Raw genomic sequence first — 25,752 nt, 5'->3', positions numbered from 1 at the left:
GTTGCGAAGGTGGAGGAGTCTAAAGCTGTATTGACGAACACGCATGCGTTAAAAATATGTAGCCTAGGTCGAACAATAGCGTGACGTAGTTTCCGGCATTGTTCCTATGCACTTTCACCCTCCTGGCTTCCGGACCGAGGTCAATTGAGGTCAATCATGTCTCCAGCAAAAACGGCATGAGAACAGATGAATGCTCCCCAGATAAATTTGCCCAAATTGCCCTAAATCAAACTAAAGATAGGTATATGAATAAGTATCTAATTTAACTGATGTCTGAAGAATCTAGCAGTAGCCGGCGATCTGTCGCTGGGCAATTTTTCACGGAAGATGAAGGAACTGAAAGTAGTGCTAACACTACTTCTGAAAAGGTGAAAAATGTTTTGTATGTCTACGCGAATTCGGCAGTCATGCACACTATCATAATGACTATGTATGTCTTTTCACTTGCAGTGCTTCGAAGGTTTCAAGGCCATGCAATGTTATGTTGTCAATTCTGTTGTTAATATTTTTGCCAGTTGGTTGAACAAATCAGAATGTCCGCCCATGCATAAATAAATGCATGATAAATGTCAGACTCGGACATGTGTATGAGAGACATCATGCATGCACATGCATGGGTGATGAATGTGGAATTCACGAAATAAATTATGAAATTTATGGTATAAATCATTTCAAGTGGGATAAGAATAAGATTACCGGCATATCTTGTTGTACGCTCGGTGACGCTTGGTTTCAATAATTGAAACTCCTGGCTCCGACAGGGAGTTCCAGCAGCTGTATGTGTTTAATCAATGTGCATTCAGGTTTATTCACATACATACATCCCGCTAGGTCCAAAAATTGATATGGGACCCCAAAACTCAAAACCCTGATCAGGCAATGTCAGGAGTGGAAGAAATGTTTGTTGTTAATTCCCAGGAAGATGAGCCAAATTTCACTTAATGTATGGGAAATCAAAATTGAAAATGTCTCTCCAAATCCCAATATTTGCATGGAATGAGCTTCCTGGATTCCACATTTTTAATTAGGAACAGATAGTACATTAAGGCCTACCGCTGTACGTTAATGAAGAGAAAAGGAATATGAGGATGTACTTCTGATCCATTGATGACCTTGTGTTATAAAATGCAATGCTTTTAGGGTAGATGCCATATTGTTAGTCAAAGCAACCAAAAAGAAATTGATTTTGATTTTCTAAATCAATATATTATTGATGTTTTAAATGAGTATGTTTTATTTTTTATTGTTGTTGTTTCAGCCCTCTTTACAACATAACTCCTATGACTTAGAAAAGTTTGTGATATATTTGTATTCTTCTACATGTACACACTCGCTATGAAATGATTAATGCAGTTTTTGCCAAAGCTCGCTACCATTCGCAAGATGCTGTGAACTATATTATACCAAATCGCAAAAGTAGTTGCTAATCTTGATACTCTTTTGTTTCACAGGTTGTGGAATTGATTAATCAAACCCAGTTGCTGACAAAGGACAATCAGAAGCTTGCTAACTTGAAGCAGGTGCAAGAACTTATTGTCAACAAGGAACCAGCTTTGTTGGATAATTTCTTAGATGTAAGTCAATGCTGTTCATTAAAATGTTAATTTATGAGCCATTAACTGTACAATGTCTGTGCAGCCTAGCTCAAGATACCATATACAGGTTTACATTTACTATCTTACATTATCTTTTTGTATTTCAGCTAGGTCCCCATAGATGGAAAACCCAGATATTTTTGAGAACAATACAAATTACGTAATCTATTCATGACTTCAGTGACACAACCTTGACGATGGCCATAATTTAATTCACCATGTCAGTTGAAGTGAGAGAGAATTGAATAGCTGTGTGTACATCACAAGTTCACAACAGAAATCAACACAATAGAAATTAGCATTATAAATAGGCAATCATTCTGTAAAACATACCCTCTTTTAGACGTAATGAGCTCATAGCTGATGCAGCCTGTGATAGCATTTTAACATAATATGCTCAATCTGAGGCTATTGACATATGTGTTGATACTATGCTTATTCCGTACAGTATGTGTAATACAGGCTGTATGCATTGTAATGTACAAAAAGTAGCTTGGGTTTGGAACATAATCAGTAAGTTTGTGGCAATTGAAGATTTCAGCAACACTGAACAGTATCTATGAAAATAAAGCATTAATTAGATGTATTTATTTTTAATTAGATGTATTTATTTTACAAAGTGAAAAAAAACACAATTAAAATTTGCAATCTGATCGATCTCACGTTTTTGTGATGTTTAAGCAAAAAGATATTTGTAATTTTATGCAGCATTTCTCTAGAACCCTTCTGCCATCAGTTGTACGCTATTCAATTTGTTCTTTTACAGGAAGTACTTCAGTTTCAGCATGACAAGTCTGCAGATGTCAGGAGGTTTGTTATTGGTTTCATGGAAGAGCGTGGTAAGTATTTAACCATAACATCATGTTATGTAGAGTTGTGGGTTCAACTTGAGTCAATCATACTAAATTATAGATTCCAAATCAACTTGGGAATATTTCCTTTGTTGATGACCCTTTTTATGCAATTGTTGAAGAAAAAAGTGCCAGTTAGAATAGAAAATGATTTCTGATGATATGTTCTTGAAACCTTTGATTTTGATGATGATTGTGTGGTATTGTAATAATTGTATTATAGGTGATTGTATTTACTTTAAACAAATAATTTTCCTTTCGTTTACAGCAAAAAGGACAATGAGATTCTGTGTACAGTTGCACCTAATCTGAACATGATGTTGAGTGACCCTGAGCAACACATAATAGTCACCAAGAAAGTCATACTGTGCAATGCTCAACTTCTTAAAGTAACAGTCAAGGTATGACCCAAGTGAATCATGTTGGTACTCAGAAGTGTATTTTTGTGTGTATTGATTTAAGTTTCATCCAACTATAGCCTCATCCCCCATGGTGGTTCTACCACCTATAAAGTTCTGTTTTATGAGCCATATAGTGAAACACATGTTTGATCTTTATCAAAGCTAATAGTCCAATTTTACCCAAAACTTTGGAATCAAATTATTTTGTTACTGAAACACAAGATAAAAAAGGTAAAAGTCTGACCACCCACCTTTAATTAATGAATATCTTGAGGGCTTGGAAAAACAATGACATGATCGATTGATCGACGGTAATTAGAAACATCTTAAGGGCTAATGATTGTCAATTTCTTTTCCTATCTACGCAATAGAAGTAATGCATAGAGTTTTGTGTAGAATTTGTGAGCCTCTCAATTGATAATACAATTAGCACCTATACATATAATTTTTAGTTACTCAAAATGAATGTGCAATAAATTAATGTAGTACCGTATATTATCTAATAGTTGCACCCTCTAATGAACACCGCCACCATTTTTTTCAACCAAAATGTTAAAAAAATTTGCATTCTATCTTGTGTATGTAACCTTGCCACAATCTACATACGATCAGTAATTGTCGAAAATGACATTGCAAACCCATACGTGAACCGGAAGTCATTGATCCGAAGTCTGTAGTTCATCCTTTTGGTATGATTTTTAAGCTCACCTAAAATTTTTGCTGGGAATTATCATTGTAAAAAAGACCCTAATAAACGCCTCACTTTAGGAAATGTCATGCCCCCAGGGGTTGTTTACTAGAAAATATACGGTATCTAAGTGAAGCCTAAATAATTGACATTTTGTTTTCCTCAGTGGTTGATAACAGCCAAGAGAGTGGGGGATGAAATGGTGGATGTATGGGACATCATGTGGGAGATGAGGGACAAGATTGTCACCATGCTGGACTCGGAAAATGATGGGTAAGAGAAGAATGAATACTGCAATAATAGGTTACAACTGTCTGATGATCACTGATCAGTTTCCATAGCTTTTAGGGTGATATCATTAAACCTGCCTTCTTAGTAAGTAATTCATTGGGGGGGCAGCTGCTTCCACTTAGCTATGCTGAGCTATAAAGCTTTAAGTTACCTGGACATATGGTGGTTTGAAAACTTGAGATGCTCCTTTCAACTTCCTCTTTCCAAGGATGCTTCCTCCTCCAACAAGGATCACTGTTACATCCTCCTCACCAAGCCTTATATTAAGTATGCCTGGGCCTGGTCACTATGGTTTGTTGTGTAAAATATTGGACACACCAGAACCAAAACCTAGCAATCATGGGGTAAAAAAAGCCCAGTTCCTGCTTAATATAAGCCTTGTTCATCACACTCACTTTATAGTTTCTCATTTCTTTCACAAGTTTGACTATGAGTGGAGTACATTGTTCCAGACAATTCAGTTTAGTTTATAATTTTGTTTGATACTGTAGGATACGGACTCATGCTATCAAGTATGTGGAATCTGCAGTTATTATGTTCTCTGTGAGGACCCCCGACTCAGAGGTGCCTAAGAAGGCAGAAGGTGACGCATCACTGGATCAGGTAAGTACAGAAGTTTCTGGACAATGAAATGAACAGATAAACAATATGAAAGCTTGACAGTATAACAGGCTACACCACTTGACATAAATTTCAAAGGTGAGCAGAATAGCAAAATTGTCCAGCTGATCCGCTACCAAAATAACTTGACTTGTATGTATGCATGTTAAACGTTCAAAATTTTGCAATGTTAATGCTAAAATGGGCCAAAATAATAATGTTCCAAAACAGGGCAACCTGATGATTAACATCACAAATTTGGTCACCTAGGTTATTTAAGTCCCAGTAGTTCTGTGCTCGGTATGCCTTTGCTATAGTGGAAACATTTTTGGGCATCCCTTGGACAGGGTGGTTAGGAAATATTAGCATGTCCGATGACAAAGTAGACCATCTCAGATACTGCGGTTTGTGCTATTTTACACACTTTGCTTAGTGATGCTTTGAGTATCGCCTATTATGAGTTGGGCAAGTATAGTTGTCACCTCATGCTTTCAAGGTTTATATAAAGGCAATAAATGATTGTTTTTAACTGTTGCCTTTCATAGATACCGGATGAGCACAAGTGTTTACAGGCTTCTAAGTTACGTGGTGAAGGGATTAACTGCTTAGACCAACTGCTTAAACTGTTAGCATCTCCCAGTATCACAAGGTATGTGTGAGCTGTATTATACAAGAAATGTAACATGGAGAAGCAAGATGAGTTGCTAAATAACTACGTCATCCAAAAGTAACTTTTTATGGTTGACCAGACTAAAATAATGACATGTTGAATGTCAAGCTTGAATGACTCGGAGTACACATATTGTTGTTTACATAAACTAAAGAAATAGACTATTGGCTAACAGGTAAAGTCCCAACATCACCTGTTAATGAGGGCTTTATCACATATATTTGAAGGCACACAATGCAAGAATTCACAGCATACAAAGCACAGGGACTTTTGCTGTTTGTGGATAGTCTGTGTCTCTTTAGTTTATAGAGTTTTAGAATAAGGAATGAGTCTCTAGGATTATAATCAAAGAATCGGATGGAATTTTAGGATCAAGATTTTAGAATAAAGGATTAAGAAAATGGATATTTCGGGTGTGAAGAGTATTAGGACTCAGCTCATTTCCATTTTGATTCATTTCAGTGTGAATCTGACAGCTTGTATGGGAGCTCTGACTACCATTAGTAAACAACGTCCTGCATTTATGTCAAGGGTCATCACAGCATTTGAAACACTCCATGGTAAGTAGTAGATACCTGTCAATTGAGTATAATATAGAAAGCATGACCGAGATACTGCCACATTTGCAGTACCTCCCTATTAAGTAGGGAGAGTATGATTTTGCATTGCTTGCAGAAAGGGGTTTTGGTGTAATGAAAATTATTTTCAATTGCTGGAATAATATGGATGAATAGCCGTTCATGGAAAATGCCCGTTATTATTTCATCAGATTTCAGCATTTTTGGTTCTAGTTTTCAGTCTGTTTACCCATCAATTTCATAGAAAATGATGAAAAAGAAGGACAGTTGATGTGGTTGGGTATTGTGTAGCTTTGTTTCTATTTTGTAGGTAGATGTGGTTTTTATTATTGAGAACTTTGGTATGTTTTATGATTTATGTCATTCCTTTTGTATTCTTTTTCAGTAAACTTGCCTCCAACATTAGCCAAGAGTCAAGTGAGCAGTGTTAGAAAGAGTTTAAAGGTAGGATGCATTATGTACTTACATATTAGCACCAATATATTTTAATCGGAGAACGATAATCATAATGCATGTTGAAGGCTGCAGTATGTTCCTGATGTGTGTCTATCGCATTGATAGTGTAAGCCAGAAGCAAAAACTGCAAATGAACACCATAATACTGTAGCATTAATTAAGAACATAATGCTAATGATAGGATGGGCTGAGTGAGCCAGGTAACGACATGTATGCTTTGCATATTGTGCAGCTTGGGGACAAATAACTTCAAGACACTGTATTGACATGCCAATTAATAATAAATAAGAATATTAATTTTGCCAAACATGGTGACAGTCATGAGCTTGTTTGAACACGCAGCACTCATTGAGCCTGTATTATGGGCTATTTCAGTTGAAATCCATACACATGGCCTTACTTTCCCTCACAAGGAGTGTAGATTTCAAATGGAGTCATCCATTCAGGTAACACCATTTTCCTGTGTGGAAGATTAAGGCTATATCTTCCATATGGGGTGCATGAATTTCAATGGGAATACTCAAAGTACATAGTTATCTTTGATTCAGCATTGAAAAAAAAACGAAGAAAGGTACATGCAGTCCACTGATATCATATTATTAACACATTTCTTGCATTATGTTACACAGTTGCAGTTGTTCAGTTTGCTGCGTTTGCCGTCCTCTGCGGATATCCGGCCAAACATAAAACTTCTGTTGAATGACTTGGGAGCTACAGACAATGAGGTGAGTGCATTCATCTAAAACGGTATCATAATTGTACAGAATGCCGATACGAGTTGTGATCACAGATGCTTGTCTGAGTGCTGGTGTATATGTAAAACACAGACGTACTTGACTCAAATGTCAGAATTCATGTTGTACATGCAGGAGGTCAACCAGTCGCATTATACTCAACGCACAGTAAATTACTGCATATTTTGTGATACAGGGTTTAATGATGAATACGATGGCAACATCTTAATACATCCAGTCTTTGCATTACTATGAAAATCTATTATGTTGTTCAACATTTTACTTAATAATTTGCCTGAAAAATGGAAATATCAGTACATGATAGTAGTATGAGATTTCCAATAATAACATATTGACTCGGCTATTATAATAGTCCCACCCTTTGGAGAATGAAATATGCCAGAATTAGGATTATACCTGAATCTCCAACCAAACATGCCATCAACATAAACTTACATAAATGTTATATTAAATTAAATCGGAGAAACTGACTGACCTAATATTGTATTTCTATTATATCAGATTGCCAAGAACTTACCTCGTGTGTCTAGCAGTAGCAAGAGGCCCAGACAGGATGATGATAATGACAAAGGGCGTAGTAGTAAGAAGACAAAAACAAGCAAGGCAATTGGCAAGGTAAGGGTGTTTAGAATCTGACAGTCCAATGATGTATTCAGATTTGGAAGTCTACTCAAACAATATGGAATAGTAGTCTGTGATACAATATGCACAGTGTATACACCAGCATATTAATGTAAAGGTTGTAAAGCGGATTCTTGTTTGTTATTTTAAGGCAGCAAATTCATAATCATGCTAATACAATCATTGCATAAGTCCTAATAACTGATTTTGAAATTTGGTTGGTCAACGATTTGGGTAGATGCAGATGGCAATTAGGTGTTGAGGGCAGCAATTCCATTTGCATTTGGAATACAGCAGGGGGTGACACAAAGTGCAACTACCATTATCAGGTAGATTGTTTCTTAGTTGACACTGTATACATCTGGATGCAATATTTTGTTCTTTGCAAGAGATGATTTTGCAAAAAATATAGCCTACTTGTTACATACTGTGGTTACTTAATGTTTCAATTGCTATTCAGAAATGGGATGGTTTGAATTTGCTGGAAAAGTTGTTTATGAGCAAACATGTTATTTGCATACCAATCATAGGTCCGTCACATAGTCTAATTAATTTTTGAAAATTTTGAAAAATTGCATTAAGCAGAACTGAATATTAAAAAGACTAGCACTTCGTACCTCTCAGATTTGTTTTTGAAATGATAACTTATAAGCAATTAAATTTTACCAGATCCTAGACGAAGAGGATGAACCTACTACATCAAGTCGAGGACGCTCCACACCTACCCAAGTGGCCAGTAAACCTACCACCACTGTAGTGAAACCTGTCACCAAGCTGACCATGGTTGATATATTGTCTGAGGAGATCCAACCACTCTTGGGGATTGTGGAAAATGTAGCAAACTTGGTTCTGATTAGTATGGTAAGTGAAACGTGTTGGATTGCAAGGATCTCAAATTGATCACACCATGTTTTCATCAGTAAATAACACTATTCTAATCAAACACCCCTGGCATTTTTTTTTCATCCAAACTGTTCCATAAATGTTGATAATACCATACAGACACCTGTATTTTTGATCATGCAATTACCAGTTTGACAGTTTGAAACTCATTTTCCAACTGTTCCGGTAACCTGTCACATCATAGTGGTAAAACCTTTTATGAGTTAACATAAAAAATGTGTAAACAAACTGTTTACCTCAAGTTTTCACATTGATGTTTCCAGTGTGTGTCCATTGTAAGTACTGTTTTATAAGTGAGCTCCAGGCTGCCAATCACATGGTTTGGGTGGGGGTGTTTGCCTTGCATTACTTCAAGGATTCCAACTGGCCTCTGAAAACATTAAAAAAACTGGGTCCTATATCTTACTACCCCCTCAACTGCTGACAACTTTGTGGACACACTGACAAACAGGGGACTTTTGGACTTGGACTTTGGACAAAATTTTCATAATATTTCTGGTCCTGGAATATATAGATTTGTAATACAAAGAGTGTGTGTGTGTGGATGGTGTGGTTGTGTGCATTAGAGAATAAACAATAGGAATTTTGTTTTACCATCATGTGATAGAGGATAGGCCCTATTTTGAGTTAAATATAGATTTTCAGAGAAATTGGAGTGGACACAAATTTTTTAGTACCACCATTTGAAACCAACCCACACCTCTCAAAATAATTGACACATCCACAATGACGTAAGAGGGCTGTCTATGGCCTGAAATTAGGTGATTGTCCAAATCAAATTTTGTGTTTACAAGAGCCCTATAGACCATGCCCACTGAATAAGAATCATTAGTATTAATCATTTCAGCCTAGATTTCCATGGAGTAACACAACAGAAAAACCCAAGGAGAAGTGTTTTTGAATGTTGCACTGCAACTATAACAATCTTCCTACTATTTCTCCGTACAGGTTACGTTACCAGAGACAATGCCGCCTCAATTCCAGGCTACCTACACACCAATAGCAGCAGCAGGTACAGGCAATCAAATCAATCATTTAGCCAGGATGATGAGTAGTCAGTTTGTAGCAGCTGGAGTGAAACCAAAGGATTCAGAGGTAAGCCTATCTGATATGGGTTGACAGCCTGTGGGAGGGTCTTGAGTTTTGGTTGGGTACCCATGCTTGTGCTAGCGGAAGTGAACAAATTTGGATTAAAACGGCTGATGACCCCTATGTAGGACCTGATGATGACTAAAAAAACAGTTTTCCACCCTTTTGATGTGACATATAGCAGATTTATTTTGAATGTAATATTAATTGGTGTAAATTGTTTTTGATTTTGATTGAACAGAAACTTGCTCTAATAGAAGAAGCCAACCAGGAGAAGAAGGAGGAACCTAAACCTAGCAAGCCTGAAATTAGAGGAATATCAGTAGTTGGTGAGTGCAACAATGCTGGCAACTGAACTCCAGAGAATACTCTTGTGAAATTGTTGGGAAGAAATTGTATGAGTTGGTCCATTAAACATGTATGTGCTAAACATACTGTCTAGAGTAGTGGTTGACACCCCAGCTGTAATCCAAACCTTAGCTGCAATCTCTTATATCCTATCCTTATCCTGTATACTAACCCAAAAAGCAGTCCTAAACTTAAATGTAACCTAAACCTAAACACTACCTCTAATCATAATCTCTTAGGGGCAGCAGCAGGGTTGCGACACACATGTATGTTGACTCCCTATACAACAGGTGTAGTCACTGCATTAGCAACTAGGAGATTTATTGCCTACAATGTTTGCAGTGTGCAAACAGCATTGCTTGTGTACTGCTTCATAGTGGGACTGACTTAATCCTGGAATGTTGTGTTGACAGTTGTCCTGCAATGTTGTGTTGACAGTTGCTAGGCAACTGGGCACTGAGTTCCATACAACTGTAATTTTGATTCAATGTCTTATTAAGATATCAAATACCCCATAGAGCACCACAGCTTAGCAGCAAAGATTGTTACATATTTTATTGCACGATATTTGGTAAAGGATAACAAAACTAAAATTTGATTGAGTTCATAAATATTATTGCAGAAACTGTATCTTAGAACTAGATTTCATACAGTTTTGTGTTGATAATAATAACTCCAGGTGCAGGGGAAGAGAGTAGTGGTAAGAAGAAACCTACCCAGACCCAAGTGAGTAAGGGAGTGAAACGTATCAAACAGTTCCGATTGAATGAAATCACCAAGCCATTGGAGCCAGAAGTGGCCAGCGATTTAGTCACCACTGCCATCAAGAGAATCATTGAAGCTGGAAGTAAGGAAGAAACATTTTCTTTTGTACAAAACTATTCAAGAAATTGACCAATAAGCATGAATAGTTCAATTTCATGATAATAACTCATGTTTTTTGTATGAAATAGGTGAAGTAATTGCTTCTTGAAGTGTTCAGTAGCCTATCCTAGCGCTGTCTGCAAGCGTAAATGTGTTGAGCTTGGTTTTTGAATTTTTGTGTGATGTGAAAGTGTGATTAGGCAGTGATAACCTCTCAGTGTTGCTTTAAAGAATCAGCACTGAGAGTGAATGTTGGTGATTTAGTTTGGTACACTGTACAACAGATTCATAATGATGAGTGCACTATTCTTTGGTTACCTCAAGTTCGGTAGTACGTATTTCGCTTGTCACAGTATCGAATCCTGTGCATAAAGTTAATCACTCAGAGCGTGCCCTTACAATGGCGGTTTGTCAGCATGCTTGCCGCGGCGCAACTGTGAAAAAATATTGATATCACTACCGAACTTGAAGTGAAGCAATGATTATGTATAAACATTTACAGATGTATTCTTGTTGCTATATTTTTTAACTTGACCCCAATTCTTAAAAATTACGCCACCCATGTCAAAATTATGTAACATGCCCCTACTTAATTTCTGGGCCCTTCTTTTATGCACACAAGTTGATTGATTCCTGACTTCTAGTAGACAATAGAAGATATTGTATTATAGTGAATAATCACTACAGTTATGTAGCATCCAATACTAAAAATATGGGACCTTCTATGACACAAAAGTGGAGAGTTGAAACAAGAAACAAATCACATTATGGTGTGTCTTCAGGCAGTCAAATATATTAATTGCTGAGGAGGAGATGAAAACACATACAATTGTTTTCATGAATAGTGGTGTCATTATTTCTTTACACATTTGCAGAAGCCTCCAAACATGGTGGTGCTGCTAAAGATAGAGTCAAGATCCTAACAGCTTTAGCCACTCAGTTTGGTGGAGATCTCACAGAGGGTAAGTAAATAAAAACTCTTGTTTTTCAAAGGGCGGTATGTATTTTTGTTGTCCCAGAAGATACTTAGAATTTGGTTCTCATAATTCCTTATCTAGGCCTTTCTCGGAGAAAGAAACAAAGGATCGAAAAGTGACACCCATGGGGCAGCCATTTATCTTTTTATACCAATTAACATATCTTACCCATACTGCTACAATTGTATATAAGTATGTTGTTATGTTAACCAGGTTCTTCACTCATGCTCTACTTATTCCAGCAAGTCTATTTTCCAGTAAGTCCTATTGACAAGACTAATATTATCTTGTTTTGTTAATCAATCCAGTTTTGCGAGAATACATGTTGGAAGACTTGCGTGTAGCAACAGTGACATAGCGTTTGCCTGGTTGTATCAGGAATATGCCAACTTACGCGGATACATTCCACAGTTTTCGGAAGAAGATGTGGGTATTGAGAGATATGATCATTTACTGTGTGCAATGCTGGATAGTTTACTGACTAGGTCAGACCAAAGAGATGGGTAAGTATTTGCAATCTTTGGAATAAATTCACAATATTTCTGCACCATGTGTTTCATCCTAAATGTAATTATTCTAGCCATAATCATAACCCTTAATCCTTTTTTCCAAAGCCTAACACCAACACTAAAACACAAGCACACAATATTTTATAAATGCTAGACAACCTTTGCTGTAAGCATACCAAGTTTCCTGTGGTGTGTTATGCATGCTGTATTAAAATGATTGCTGCCCAACAGTTTCCGGTGATTATGTGGCGGTCATAAAATTACAAATTCTGGTCATATCAAGAGGATCCATTGTCACACTTGGAATAAATATCACATAGGTAACAATCTTGGATATGTGTCTTATGGAAGTTGTCCTGTGTTTGTTGGACAGATGGACAAAGTATTTTATGACAAATATTAAATCTGTAAGTCACTTACACTTACTAAGTGTTGAAATATTCAATTTGTACTGATGTAAGTTATTCTCAAATTTTGTTGCAGGTTATTTACTAGGCTAGTGATGGAAGCACCAATCATCACAGATAACGCCATCAAAGTTATTAGGAAATTCTGTGAAGATGAGGTATGTTACTGTAGTACATTCCATGATCTTAGAATGTTGGGGAATATTAAATGCCATTGCCTAAAGTATGGAGTTGAATTAACAAAAGTAATATTGACCTTCCCCTAATGGCACAATAGAATTACTGGATAATGTGGAGATATTGTGCTCCTCAGGTGATAATAACACCTGTGTACAAAATTTTATTCCAACATCTGTGGCCAGTCTTTTGTTCTCAAGTTCATGGGCTTATTAGGTGAACTGGTCAAGAAGGGGTCAAATTTGGCATGTCCACCCAAGACAACCGTTCATAGCCCACAAAAGAGTGTATATATTAGTCTGTGATATTAGAGTATGATATTAGTCCACCAGGGGTTGGTGTTTGTTATGCCCCCTCCCCTCCACCCAGAAAGAGAGCTGAGTTTAGTTTCAAAGGGCTGAATCTTCTGAAGATGTGTGGCACTCAGCTGGGGATCCTTTTGGTGCAAGCACCTGAAGTATTTTCCAGCCAGAACTCCTATGTAATTGAACTCACTGGGTTACTTTTATTGTTATGACAATCTTCTTGTAAATTTCAGTAACCTCTAACGTCACATTGTGGTAAGCCCAACAAGAGCAAACTCGGTTGTTTACTGCTAGCATTTTTGGCTGTAATGTAGGACAAAGTTGCAAGGACATATGCATAAAGCCATATCAAAAACCGAATGTTAATACTTTTAAGGCAATGTTTCTTTCATGATGAGAGGTCTGAATTTCTTCATTTTCTGTGTACTTTAAAAGTTAAGTCACTGACCGTTTCAAAAATGGCAAAGCCAACTTACACAACCTTTTGATTGAGACAAACATCCATGTGTTAATATGCACATTTATCTGTTATTTGACACCCAACAGGTGCATTTCTTTAGCGGTATGCATGCATTGAGAGAGCTGATATTGAAGAGACCTGCCGATATCCAGAATTACCTAATGGAACTGCTAGACCTTACATACCATGAGAGGACAGAAGTACGCTCACAATCCATCCAATATGTCAAGAGGCTGTATGATAGACAAGATCTCAGAGATACTATTGAGGTATGGCTTAACACTTTATGTCACATAAAAACATAGGAAAATGAACATGTAGAAAATGTGTAACTTTGCAACCAGGATTTCAACATCAGTGAGCAAGGGTACTGAGCAAGGTATCAAAAGAATAACTAAATTTTCAAAATTTTCGACTTTGGTCTGAGTGGATCAGATAATGTCACATAAGTTTCAATTGACTGTATCACCTGAATCAGATGTAACGGTTGAAAACATAAATGGTATTTTCAGGCCTTGACTCTTTAGGGCGGTGAGAGCAATCACACCTGACTGTTAGTTTTAGAACTGAATGATGTGAATTATAATCACTCCCTGACAGCCGTCTGAAACATCTTCAGGCAAGCAGTGAGTAGCATGCCTGCAAGTTCAAATGTTCAAGCCTGTATTTTGCAATCAAAATGATATTCCTTCATGACCACTCTGTTGATAGTGGAATTGGCATTACTGTTATTATAGAATGGATATAATTTTAGGATGGTTGGGTCTGCCTTAAAGTGATCAAGATTGAGGGACATTATAGAGTTCATCATAACTCTGTCCCAGGCTGTTGTTGAGCTGATATTCTTGAGAAGATGCCATGTATGGTTGAGTGATTGATTTATTGTCATCAGAAAATTAGATTTAAATACAGCTTATCTACTTTGATCATGATTATGATCATCTTGAAAATAATTTATGTAGTTTAATTTCAACTTTACAACAAGTGAAGTTGACCAAACTGATTTGATGCCATTTATTTGCAGACATATGCAACAGGGTGCCTGAAGACCTTGCTGAAACCAAGTCCAACGCCTCAACTGATAGAGAGGCTCTCCAGTGCAGAAGATCAAAGATTGGCTCATAAGACCTGGATAGAAGAATGTATTAAGATGTGTCTGTATCTCTACCTGGCCTTACTGCCTGTTAATCATAAACTTATTCATGAGTAAGTATCACATGTAGTAATAAAACTCATCCAAGTTGCTAACATACATGTATTAGTTCAATTTGGAGGTGTTTTTTTGTTTTATTCCATACAATGCTGTTAAGAATTTGTGCCAGTGTTTATGTGGCAACTCCTCTTAAAATGTTTGTCCATTAGAGCTGTATTTAATAATTAAAAGACCAAGAATGTATGACCTAATTTGGGGCTAAAATGTCCAAAAGGTCACTGATCCCTTGGGTGTCCTTTCTCTGATGAAGGTCAAGGTTGTGACTGAAAATGTAAGGTTTGTCTTAATTTTGTGTTGAGATCATAGGTTAAAATAACAAATCATAACTTTTGCAATTATTTCTTTTGCTTCATTCAGGTTAGCCAATGTGTATGTTGACACTGGATCACCAATCAAAAGAATTGTACTACGGGTCTTAGAAGCACCGGTAAGTAAATGATTGTTGGTTGGATGTTGTAGGTGATTGTAAGAGAAGGTAGTAGTCTTAACAAATTGTGAATAAATATTCCCTATTTAATCGGACACATGTGGCACTCTTCAGTAGTAGTAAACTGATTCAGACCTTTGATTTGTTGGAAATGGCATCTACTATAATAAAATCCCAATGTAGGTGCTTGAACTGGTTTAAATACACTCCACAATTGTCGTTCTTTCTTCACAGGTTCGAGGTATAGGTATGTCCTCTCCAGAGCTGCTGAAATTTGTTGAAAATTGTCCTAAAGGAGCCGAAACATTAGTGACAAGAATGCTGCATATTTTGACAGACAAAGGTAAATACTAAATCGATGGCTTAGTGAGTGGTAGAAACCTGCTCTATGTACAATTGCCTATGATATGCATGCTTTCACAATACATGAGTGAACTTGTGCACATCACAGTCGCTGGTACTCACAGCAGCTAATAGACATATATCTTACTCCTGATTGTACCATTAGTACCAGGCAGTTATTTAGGTTTCTGCTGCATCAGAAATTCACTTATGATTCTTGCATTTGTGCAGGTGCCTAATACACTTGGGTTCAAGTATCCACAACAACATCCCATATCAACTTGGTCATAATTGATTAAATGTTCTCAGTAATCATTATTATAGTATCTGTACCCCAACAAACCCCACCATAGCTAATCAAATTTAGATCGTGAAATATTGACAGTTAATGGTATGAAGCTGAAGGGAGTATACAATAACTAGGAAATTGATGAGTTTAGTGGAGGATGGATATTTACATAAAAAACTGAAATTCTACAGTCAGTCTACTCTGAAGTACAAAGTACAGACGCGGACTCCCACATTGTGCCGACTTTGAAGGCACGCATGCCTGCAGCAGAGACGCAGTACTACGCACTGTTAACGCGCTGTATATGCTCGCGTTGTCACTTTGTACTTCAGAGTGGACAAACTGTAGTGGTTTGATGTATTGTAGTTCAGCTTGCTGCCACCAGTCAAAATCCAATATCTATCTGTTTAGGCTAATCCTCTGGATGTTGATTGTTTTTACAGCGCCACCGTCACCAGATCTGGTGAAACGAGTCCGTGACTTATACAACAGGCGAGTGTCGGATGTACGCTTCTTGATTCCAGTACTCATAGGACTAGAAAAGGTCAGTGGTGTCATTGGTTTCCTCAAAGTGTCACATAATATGTGTAAATGATGAGAAGTAAAATTAAGAGACCTAGAGTACATATATACGAGTGTGTGCATTTGTTACAATACTTCAAATATGGACTTTTCCAGATACACCTCATGGAAGTGCTGACTAAGCCTTTTTGAAGAATGGCAGACACAATAGGATGATGTTCATGTAAAGATTTCTTTACCCAAATTGATCATTGCTCTTCTTTCTTCAAAAATGCTTCTTGTTGCCTAGAACATCAACTCTGTGATGATTTTAATCATATCACAGTTAATAGTTTTGAAATACCAAGTCCACTATTGACACATATTTGTATGTGTTTAGTTTTGAAATGTCTAGTCTATTGACACATTTGTTTGTGTGTGAATACATGTATTCATATGAGGTGAAAAAGTGTCAAGTCTGTGGTTTACAACAGAAAATAATTGTGTAAGTACTGCTTACAAATGGTTGAAAGGAGCGGAAACAACTTGAATGTTTTACAATTTGTCAATCAGAGCCAGTTGTGATATCTATAATATACCATTAGGTAGTATCATCAGATCAGATAAGATAATGTATGAGTATATATGCATTTATTACAATATAAGGTAATAATATGGAAACTTTTGAAAGCATCCATCAAAAGCAACTCACTGGGCCAACTACCACAGTGAAAAATAAAAGATACATCAAGAAATATAATTCTTTCATTATTGCTTTTACAGACTGAAGTAATCGAGGCATTACCTAAACTGATTAAGCTGAACCCAGGGGTAGTGAAAGAGGTGTTCCACAGACTTCTTATGAGCCATCAAGGAGATAACAGTGCAGGACAGAGCCCTCTAACACCGGCTGAATTACTTATTGCACTTCATAATATTGACAGTGCTAAGTGTGATATGAAGTCCATTATCAAAGGTAAATATTGATGGCATCAGTTTTCGGAGGTTTTCATGAATTTAGAAGTTAGTCAAACTTAGTAATAATTTAATTTGAATGAACACGGCAGAATGCGATCATATTTCAAAGGACAAAATGTTGCAAATGGAAGTACTTATCAAACCAGTCAAATACATCGGAAATAGTGGCCAATCAGAGTTGAATTCACTTTCATGAGCATATATGTGCGCATTGCATTGGTCAAACTGTGTATGTAGGTGTTCACCACGCTTTATTCACTCAAATGAAGTTTTTACCATAGCCATTGCTGGTGCATGAAGTATACAACTTCAATAACATCACCTCAAATAGATTTCAATTCAGTAGATTTCCAATGTGACATCAAACAAGATCTGATATTAGGCCTGTCTCTTCAGGGACAGCAAATTATGTGCACACACGATTGTTAAAAGGAAAGATTATAGACTGGATACATGTGAAATGTAGTACATTAAATGTACACAATGTATTGTTGGTCGAAGCAGCCAAATAAATTTGTTTTCATTGTTTAAATCATATGTGACCCTCTCCCACAAAGTTGAAAACCAGACATAAGTCATTAATTTTGAAAATTGAGTTTTTGATGTCATCATTTAGTATAGGTTTTCAGCTTTCATTTGATACCAAGATTATGTTTCTGGGACATGTGGTCCTCATTCTACGGTCTTGCAACAGGAAGCGACACATAAAGAAAAGGCAAATGCAAGAAAAATAGCTTTAAAGTTGTAAAATGACATGTTTAAGGACTTGGTTCGGCTCAGAAAATGCTACATTTGGGTGCTTTGGACCAAATGGGATTGGACCAAGTGGGAATTGCCCGTAAAAGAATATTTTGTTTTCAATGGTAGGTTAAAGTAAACATATCAAGGAATCAAAAGATAACAAAAACTGAAAAACAAAATCTGCAATGTTTTTTTGCCCTTTCCCAACTTTGACTCGCCGTAACTCAAAATGGCTGAGTGCGACTTATGGCAAGTTTCGTCAGAGCGGGTCACACATATTATTGAAAAATGACACTTTGATATTTTGCAAAAGTTCATTCTGCAAATCATATACTTTGAAAACTTGCTTAATTTATTGTTGTTAATGAGTTATGTACGTTTTACAAAAGTGTTGTTGTTTCAGCCCTCTTTACAACATAACTCAAGAACCACAGGATATACAAAAGTATATCTGTAATATTTGAATTCATCTACACGCTCGCTATGAAATGATCAATGCAATTTTTGCCATAGCTCACTACCATTTGCAAGATGCTGTGAACTACCAAATTCGCAACAGTTTAAAATAGCTGCTAACCTTAAGCTTACTTTGATTTCAGCTACCAGTTTGTGCTTCAATGAGAAGAATATCTACACCCAAGAGGTTCTTGCTGTTGTGCTGCAGCAGTTAATGGAGCAGACTCCACTACCAATTCTGTTGATGAGAACTGTTATACAATCCCTCACCATGTACCCAAAGCTGAGTGGCTTCATCATGAACATCTTACGAAGATTAATTGAAAAGAGTGTTTGGACCCAGCCCAAAGTCTGGGAGGGATTCATCAAATGCTGTGAGGTATGTGCTACCATAGTATCATATTACAAAATGTGTATTATACACAGATATGCACACACAAAATCTTTGGTATGTTGATCATTGATTTAGACGTCCTCGTTTTGCTAGCAATACACATTGTGCGTGATTGCTGGCGCAGACAGGTAGGGGTGTGTATGATGCTTCAATACACACACCCCCACCCCTATTATATGTTCTTTGGAGACACTGTTTTGAATGCATGTAGTCATTCCCAGCCTAGGATATTTTTTTGATCAAATATTATTGCCTTTCTGAGAACACAACTTGCAAGTTGTGTGTTGTCTGAAAGGTGGTGTGTGTGCGTGGATGCAGGGGTGTCTTTGTCATGACAGATTTCACGAGGCTATTAAGGAGTTTGTAAAGAATTAGTGAAATTCAAGAATGGAGAATACATTTTTAAACCGTTTATGTGATTTTGTACTTCAACCTTGCAGCGTACTCAGCCCCAGTCATACCAAGTGTTGTTGCAGCTTCCCCCACCTCAACTCAGAAGTGTCTTCTCAATGAGTCCTGGTCTAAGGAAACCACTCTTGGAGCATGTCAGGTCCTTTACAGAACACCAGGTAAGAGTTATGCAGGTGCAGTAAGAACTTATCAAGATCTTTGTCTTGTGCTTAAGTTAGCAAATGGTACTTGTCACATATGTGTGAATGCAGTGTCTTAGCTAGCCACCCATCAATTTGGATGGAACTTAGCTCCTGGAATGGGCAATATAAGTGCCTGTGACACATTTACAACTGTTCTAATATGTGACACGATCTGGTCCATGGGAGCCAAAGGAGGAATTTTTGAAAATTGAGTTACTGTAATTATTACATACATACAATAGGCTATCATTCACTGAAAACACCAAAGGTCTAGCATACTTGGTTCTAATGTTATGAAGTTTTTTTTATGTTCAGGAATCACTTTTTCTAAAACACCTTGACATTGCTGTGATGTGAACATGATTATTTCCATTCATTGTTTATGTACTTATTTATCATTACAGCAAGCGCACATTCCGGCACCAATACTAAAAATCCTTGAGGCTGAGGATTCTGGAGATAGGACCCTCCACGAAAAGCAAGCGATACGACACAGGTTGGAACCAGTCCAAAGAAGAGGTTCGGAAGACTCCAGCCAAAACTTGCAGAAGACAAAACTCCTTCAAGATAAACTGAACCAAGAAAAAAGATTGCAAGAACCACAGTGGAAGGAGAAATTAGAAAAGGAGAAACGCATGAGAGAAGAAGAAATGAGGAGAAAAGAAAAAAGGGATGCTGAGAGTGAAGAAAGGAAGAGGAGAAAAGAATCGGATTCAAGAGATAGAGAGGACTCAAAACGAAGGAGATCTAACAATGGTAGAGGGTCTGACTCCCCGTCTATGAGAATAAAACAAGAACCAATAGATCCAGATGATCAGCCTTCTCACAGCCCTTCAGTTCGTATCAAACAAGAGCCTATAGATCCAGATGATCAAAGGTCAGAGAAAAGTGATGAAGGACGTCCATCAAAAAGGAGAAGCTCCAGATTAAGCAAAAGCTAACATCAACTTGAAATGATCCTAGGTTTGGCATGAGGAGAGGGTGTATAGTTTCATGAAGTTTCCCATCGGATTATGTCATGATGTTTTTTATTTTGCCAAACTGACTGTTGTTTAAGGACTGTATTCAGCAGTGGAGTCTTATCACATGACATGATTCACCCTAGGTCCTCAGCCATCAACATGTTTAATGTTAAGTACAATGATCTTGCACACACAATTTAATCATAATGTATAGTTGCATTTTGCTACGGAAAACGATATAAAACCAAGCCCAACTGGTAATTACCACCTTTAGCCAATTTCACTCTCCCAGCTGGCCAGACCCATCTGAAATGTTAAACTACAGTAGATAACCCAACTGATAGAAAATGTAACAATGTTATTATGGAACCTGTTGGCACTTTGTTGACAGCTCTATCAATATGGGAGCAGCAGGGGATTATTGGTAGTGATTAGTGGTTTTAGTTTGATTCCTTTTTCATAGGGAAACTGGGCTATACAGGAAGTAAGTTGCACTTAAGTGGCAAAGCAGTTCAAGGTATGAGTTTGGTGGTGTTGCATGGCAAGTAATGCTAAGAACTTATATTTTACAATGTCATTGTCATTTAGTAAAAGTGTGTCTTCTTCTTGCTTTTTGTCACCAATCCCAAATTTATACTTGAAGCAGTTTTGTCATTTTGTGAGTCAAAGCCTTTCTGTAATCATACGTGTTTGTTTATGTGCATGTTGATGTTACTGATTTGGAGCATTTTTTTGTGGTTTTCTTGGTAACTTTCAACATTTGCAACAAGCATTTATTTTCAAAATTTGTTTTCAGAATTTGCAGCAAGCTTCCTACACATGCTTAAGCATCAATTTCATTTCAACAACTCTTCCTATACCTTTGTACAGGAGCCAAGCATTGTTAATCGGTGATGAATCCACACTTACTGCAGGGAATATGTGAATGCAAGCACGTTTACGCGATACGGCATAAAATTTGTCATGCCTGGAACCTGTGCGTGATACAAGCTTACATGTAGCGGCTGAACATTGCTGTTATTCTGTAGTTTTATTGCTGATATCAACAGAGAATCACCAAAGTTTTTGTAAGGCTGAGTAGCAATGATTAACTGACATTCCTCATGAAATAATCATGTGAATTATATGACCTTTAGCTTGTTTTCGTTGTTGGAAGGGATTCAATCATGTTTCGCCGTTGTTCATCATCACCGTTTAACAACTCACGTCCGGCGCGTCTGTGTGGTTTACTTCGCGCGGGCAACTAATGCTGCCTCGCGAAGTAAACCATGCAGATGCCGCGGCCGCATCGTTGTTGAACGGTGATGAACAACAGTGAAACATGATTGAATTCCTAATTCAATTACACCAAGTGAGATCCATTTTCAACTTGATCAGATATTGTCCAAAACAATAATTGAGGTGGAAATCTTCCCTCTTTAGTGTATACAGACAGAAAATTATACCTTCCCATTATGATGCATTATTTGTTAAATAGGATGGATAGCAATTGTTTATGGAACATCCAATAACATCAATTAAGCATATTGCAACCATTTATCTCAAACTCAAGTCAAAGCATTTGTCTTAATACAGGGTTCCCACAGTCCTTGAAAGTCCTTGAATTTGAAAACTCCTTTTCAAAGCCTTGAAAGTCCTGGAAATTTGCACAAGGTCCTTGAAAGTCCTTGAAAATTGGAATTTTACCTAAAGTATAATTTTGACAAAATTTTGGAGTGGAGAGGAACTGTTGCTTTCGTTAATACTGAATTAATGGATCTAGTGAATCAACTTTTTGTGTTGTGGTAATTCCTTGAAAATCATGCTTTTGAACATAGAAAGTCCTTGTATTTTAAATTTAAAGGCTTCAAGGTGTGGGAACCCTGTAATATAATTTGTCAACATTGAATGATATGAGCTGGTTTATAGATGCAGTGGAATAATGCATGATGGGATGGCATGATTCTCTGCTGTGGGCACAGTAAGTAAAAAAGGATGGTTTAGGCAATAGCTGCCCTATAGACGTTTGTGACACATTCAAGGGAAATGAGTCGGATGTCGCTAACATTGATTTTGAGATATTGGCAAAGAAAGTGTTAAATTCTTATGTTTTATATTGTTTTCAACGATTTATAAATTAACATGACTTCACAAAGAAAAATGGCATCAACATGGGGTTTTCAGTTTCTGAAAGCTCTAAATGTTCTTCAGAAACATGTAAAACTCATTTTCGACCTGGGTTGACTCATTCCCCTTGATCATGTCACATTTGACAAATTCTGCATCTATATTGTACGCAAATGACACCTGGCAACTATTGCAGATAGGGCTTTCTTGCACTGAATCCACAAAATGAACTTTTCATTTCAAATGGAAATTCACATTTTAGACATTTTGAGAGTAAGTAATTTGTGTCTCCAATGGAAAAGGTACAAATTACACCAAGGATAAAAAGATGACACAAAATGGTACTAAGAATATGCAAAAACTTGATGTGGGCTGGATGGGTCAATTCAGTTCAAAATTTCAGACCTTTACAAAATGAGGGGAAATTCTCAAATTCATGGACATTGGTCTTGTAACCGATATTCTTTTCCTCTATATTAGAGGCTGCTAGACGGATGGAATCATACTATGAAACCAAAATAATCAACATTTACATTCCAGTGAGTTTTATGATTCCTGAGGTAGAAAGCAGACTACAATACCTGTTGAACTCCCAAGTGCAATATTTGTATGAGTTCCTAAGTTCCATTTGAGGTAACGGGATTATCTGTGATTAACTGAACCAAAACCTCTTCAAATTCCACAAAAATTTGCATTTTTGAACAAGCATAAATATGCTACCGAAGCAAACAAATGGCACAAATGAAAGCAATCTAATAAGTCTGGCATCAAAATGAAGATGATTCATTTTTTTTATCTCACGAGTGAGGCTGTCAATTCAGCATGCATAGCAGATGGAAATTTACACTATGGTGTGCTATTTGCATGATTTATGAATAGGCATTAGGGAAGATATGATAAAATTGTCATATAAATCTCTGAAAATCCCTTTATTTACGTTATGATAATATTGTTGTCTTTTACAATGATTGAAAATTTTGAGAAGAAATTTTGGTAATTTAACTGATTGACTCATCTATCCACTATCAGCTATTTGCTGCTGGGAGTGAGGAACATTAATTTAATATGCCGAGAAGGCTGAGCACGTCCTCAAAAACGACTTTCAAATCATGAAGAAAAAGATATTTTTGAATGCTGCTACTGTACTAGTTAAACTAGTTGTACTTCTTGCTATTCAAATTATTTTTGATATTTTCTTGCATGTCAGTTTTGTGCTGCTTGTATTGAGTGGTAATGCTACCTCAAACATATTATTATTTTGAACTATGCATAAAATGCAGATTTAAGATGATAATAAATGTCAGTGATTGTTTCAAGCAATCACACATTAATATCAGTTCTCATACTTTCACTAGGCAAATTCTGTTGGAGTCAGTGGCTGTTTACTGACAGGTATGTATATAGTTTCCCAAGCACTGGTGTTTTTTAGGCATGTGTTATGAGCCACAGTCAATGAGGTAGAATCAAAGTGTACCAACTGCCATGGTTGAATGTCACACGATTGCGAGCTCTTGCCAGCAAATGTTGGATACATTAAGTGGCCTCTGTGAGTGACAAACAGATGGTGGATTTTGAGTCGGTAATCTTTGGGTATAAAATCTTTGGCCATAATATTAAACATTGGGTGATGCAGATTTATGGTATGGGAAAACTATGTGTAATTCGGATAACACCCTACTAGAGGAATTGAGAAAGCAAGAAGTCCAATTAGGCCCCTCATGAAGAGAAGATTAGTGAAATGTTGCCTGATAGAGATGTGAAATTCACATTTGAAAATTAAAAAGAAAGGTGAGATTGGCCAAAACTACATTTTAACAGGTGGGTGGCATCAGGCAAGCCCCTTGGATCTGCACCAAAAACATGACAAATCGGTCTATTTTGGATGTATTTTAGCCCAGGGCAAAACCCCATCTGAATTTACGGTGTTTGGGCACGCCTCTGCTTAAAGTTGGAGGTTGTGAATGACAAACCATAGATTTAATTTAAATGTCTGTATACATGTGACATTATAAGAGATTGTTATGACAATATCAATTGATAATTATATTTAGATATCCCTGTTCCAGGCAATATGTGTACATATTAAAAGTCTGCACTTGTCAGCTGCTACATGTGTCTCTTTTTGTATAATAGCTTGGAATACTCATCTCAAGTGGAAGTCTTTTCAAATCCTCCCTAGGTCAGTGTAATCTGGAATGTTCTCTTTATTCCTAAACCAAGTAACTTGTGGATGATTTCAAGTGTCCTCTGCTTGAAATTAGTCTGGTATTTATTCCTAGCTATTACTAGTATGTAAAAAGAGACACATTTAGCAGCTTTGATATGGATGTACACTTATATGAAATTACAATGCTATGTAACATGGACGGGTTCTAACCACAAACCTATGAAATACTAACTCATTAAGCGAGGCTGGAATTTGGGTATGATACATCTGGTGTACTTGGCCAACTGAGTGAATTTGGCTGGGCAGAGAAGGGAGTGATTTTGAAACCACAGGTAAGAAATGATATCTGAAGAAATATTAGGGTGCAAAATTGTAAACCCACTATAATGCTCTTAGTCTTTCATCAAATATCAAGATCGTAATTTGTCCCTCCTAATTTTTATGGAAATGAACATCCCAGTTCAAATTGAAAGTGCTACTCCCAAATTCTGAAATGGTTCAAGTCAAATATTTGATTGTGTTGGGTTTGGAAATTTTTGTCATTGAATAATTTGCTTAAAAATTGGATAGTTTGTCTATGGTTGAGGTATCCAAGGCAAGGGTGAAAAAAGTTTTATCCAATAGAGCTTCTGGGATAGTCATGCAAGCCATAGGAATTTCATTTTGCAAAGCAAAGCACATTCAAACAGGAATTAATATACAATGAAGACTCCTGGAAAAACTTGGCGATATCTTTTGTCAAGGCCCAGCCATTCTTGCACAGCAGGTCTGTACCTGTCATTGCTGGTAAAGAGGTTATGTTAGAGATTCCGGAATACTACAGTACTGCTAGTACTAAGAGCTATTTTGATTGGTTACAAATAGGCCTGGCGGGCTAAAGGGGAGGCGGCTTAAAATTGCCAAGAGATTTTAAAGCTCAGTTTTGATAATTGGTTACTCCGATGATATGGGAAAAAACCCACTGCAACAACATACAACATTAATTTTGAAGTGTTGTGAAAATTTTATTGTAAAATGTTTTAGGCAAACTGTTTTGTT

The 25,752-nt window shown here is 36.9% G+C and overlaps 1 protein-coding gene across 1 annotated transcript; it reads left to right on the top strand.

Annotated features, from left to right (window-relative positions):
* Positions 1 to 164: 164 nt before the first annotated feature.
* On the top strand, positions 165 to 21,383 carry LOC140152860 (symplekin-like). Its single transcript, XM_072175384.1, is given in 28 exon segments — positions 165 to 368; positions 1,452 to 1,574; positions 2,362 to 2,438; positions 2,715 to 2,847; positions 3,702 to 3,808; positions 4,318 to 4,429; positions 4,972 to 5,075; positions 5,559 to 5,656; positions 6,060 to 6,118; positions 6,760 to 6,855; positions 7,387 to 7,500; positions 8,176 to 8,367; positions 9,358 to 9,504; positions 9,740 to 9,827; positions 10,526 to 10,693; positions 11,586 to 11,672; positions 11,996 to 12,027; positions 12,030 to 12,190; positions 12,680 to 12,761; positions 13,632 to 13,814; positions 14,570 to 14,751; positions 15,116 to 15,185; positions 15,420 to 15,528; positions 16,260 to 16,360; positions 17,101 to 17,293; positions 18,636 to 18,871; positions 19,327 to 19,455; positions 19,884 to 21,383. Coding segments are annotated over 28 exon segments (3,819 nt in total). The 5' UTR covers positions 165 to 269; the 3' UTR covers positions 20,421 to 21,383.
* The last annotated feature ends 4,369 nt before the right edge of the window (positions 21,384 to 25,752 follow it).

This window comes from Amphiura filiformis, chromosome 5 (genome assembly GCF_039555335.1).
Source record: "Amphiura filiformis chromosome 5, Afil_fr2py, whole genome shotgun sequence".
Taxonomy (NCBI): domain Eukaryota; kingdom Metazoa; phylum Echinodermata; class Ophiuroidea; order Amphilepidida; family Amphiuridae; genus Amphiura; species Amphiura filiformis.
This window is presented reverse-complemented; position numbering and strand designations above follow the sequence as displayed.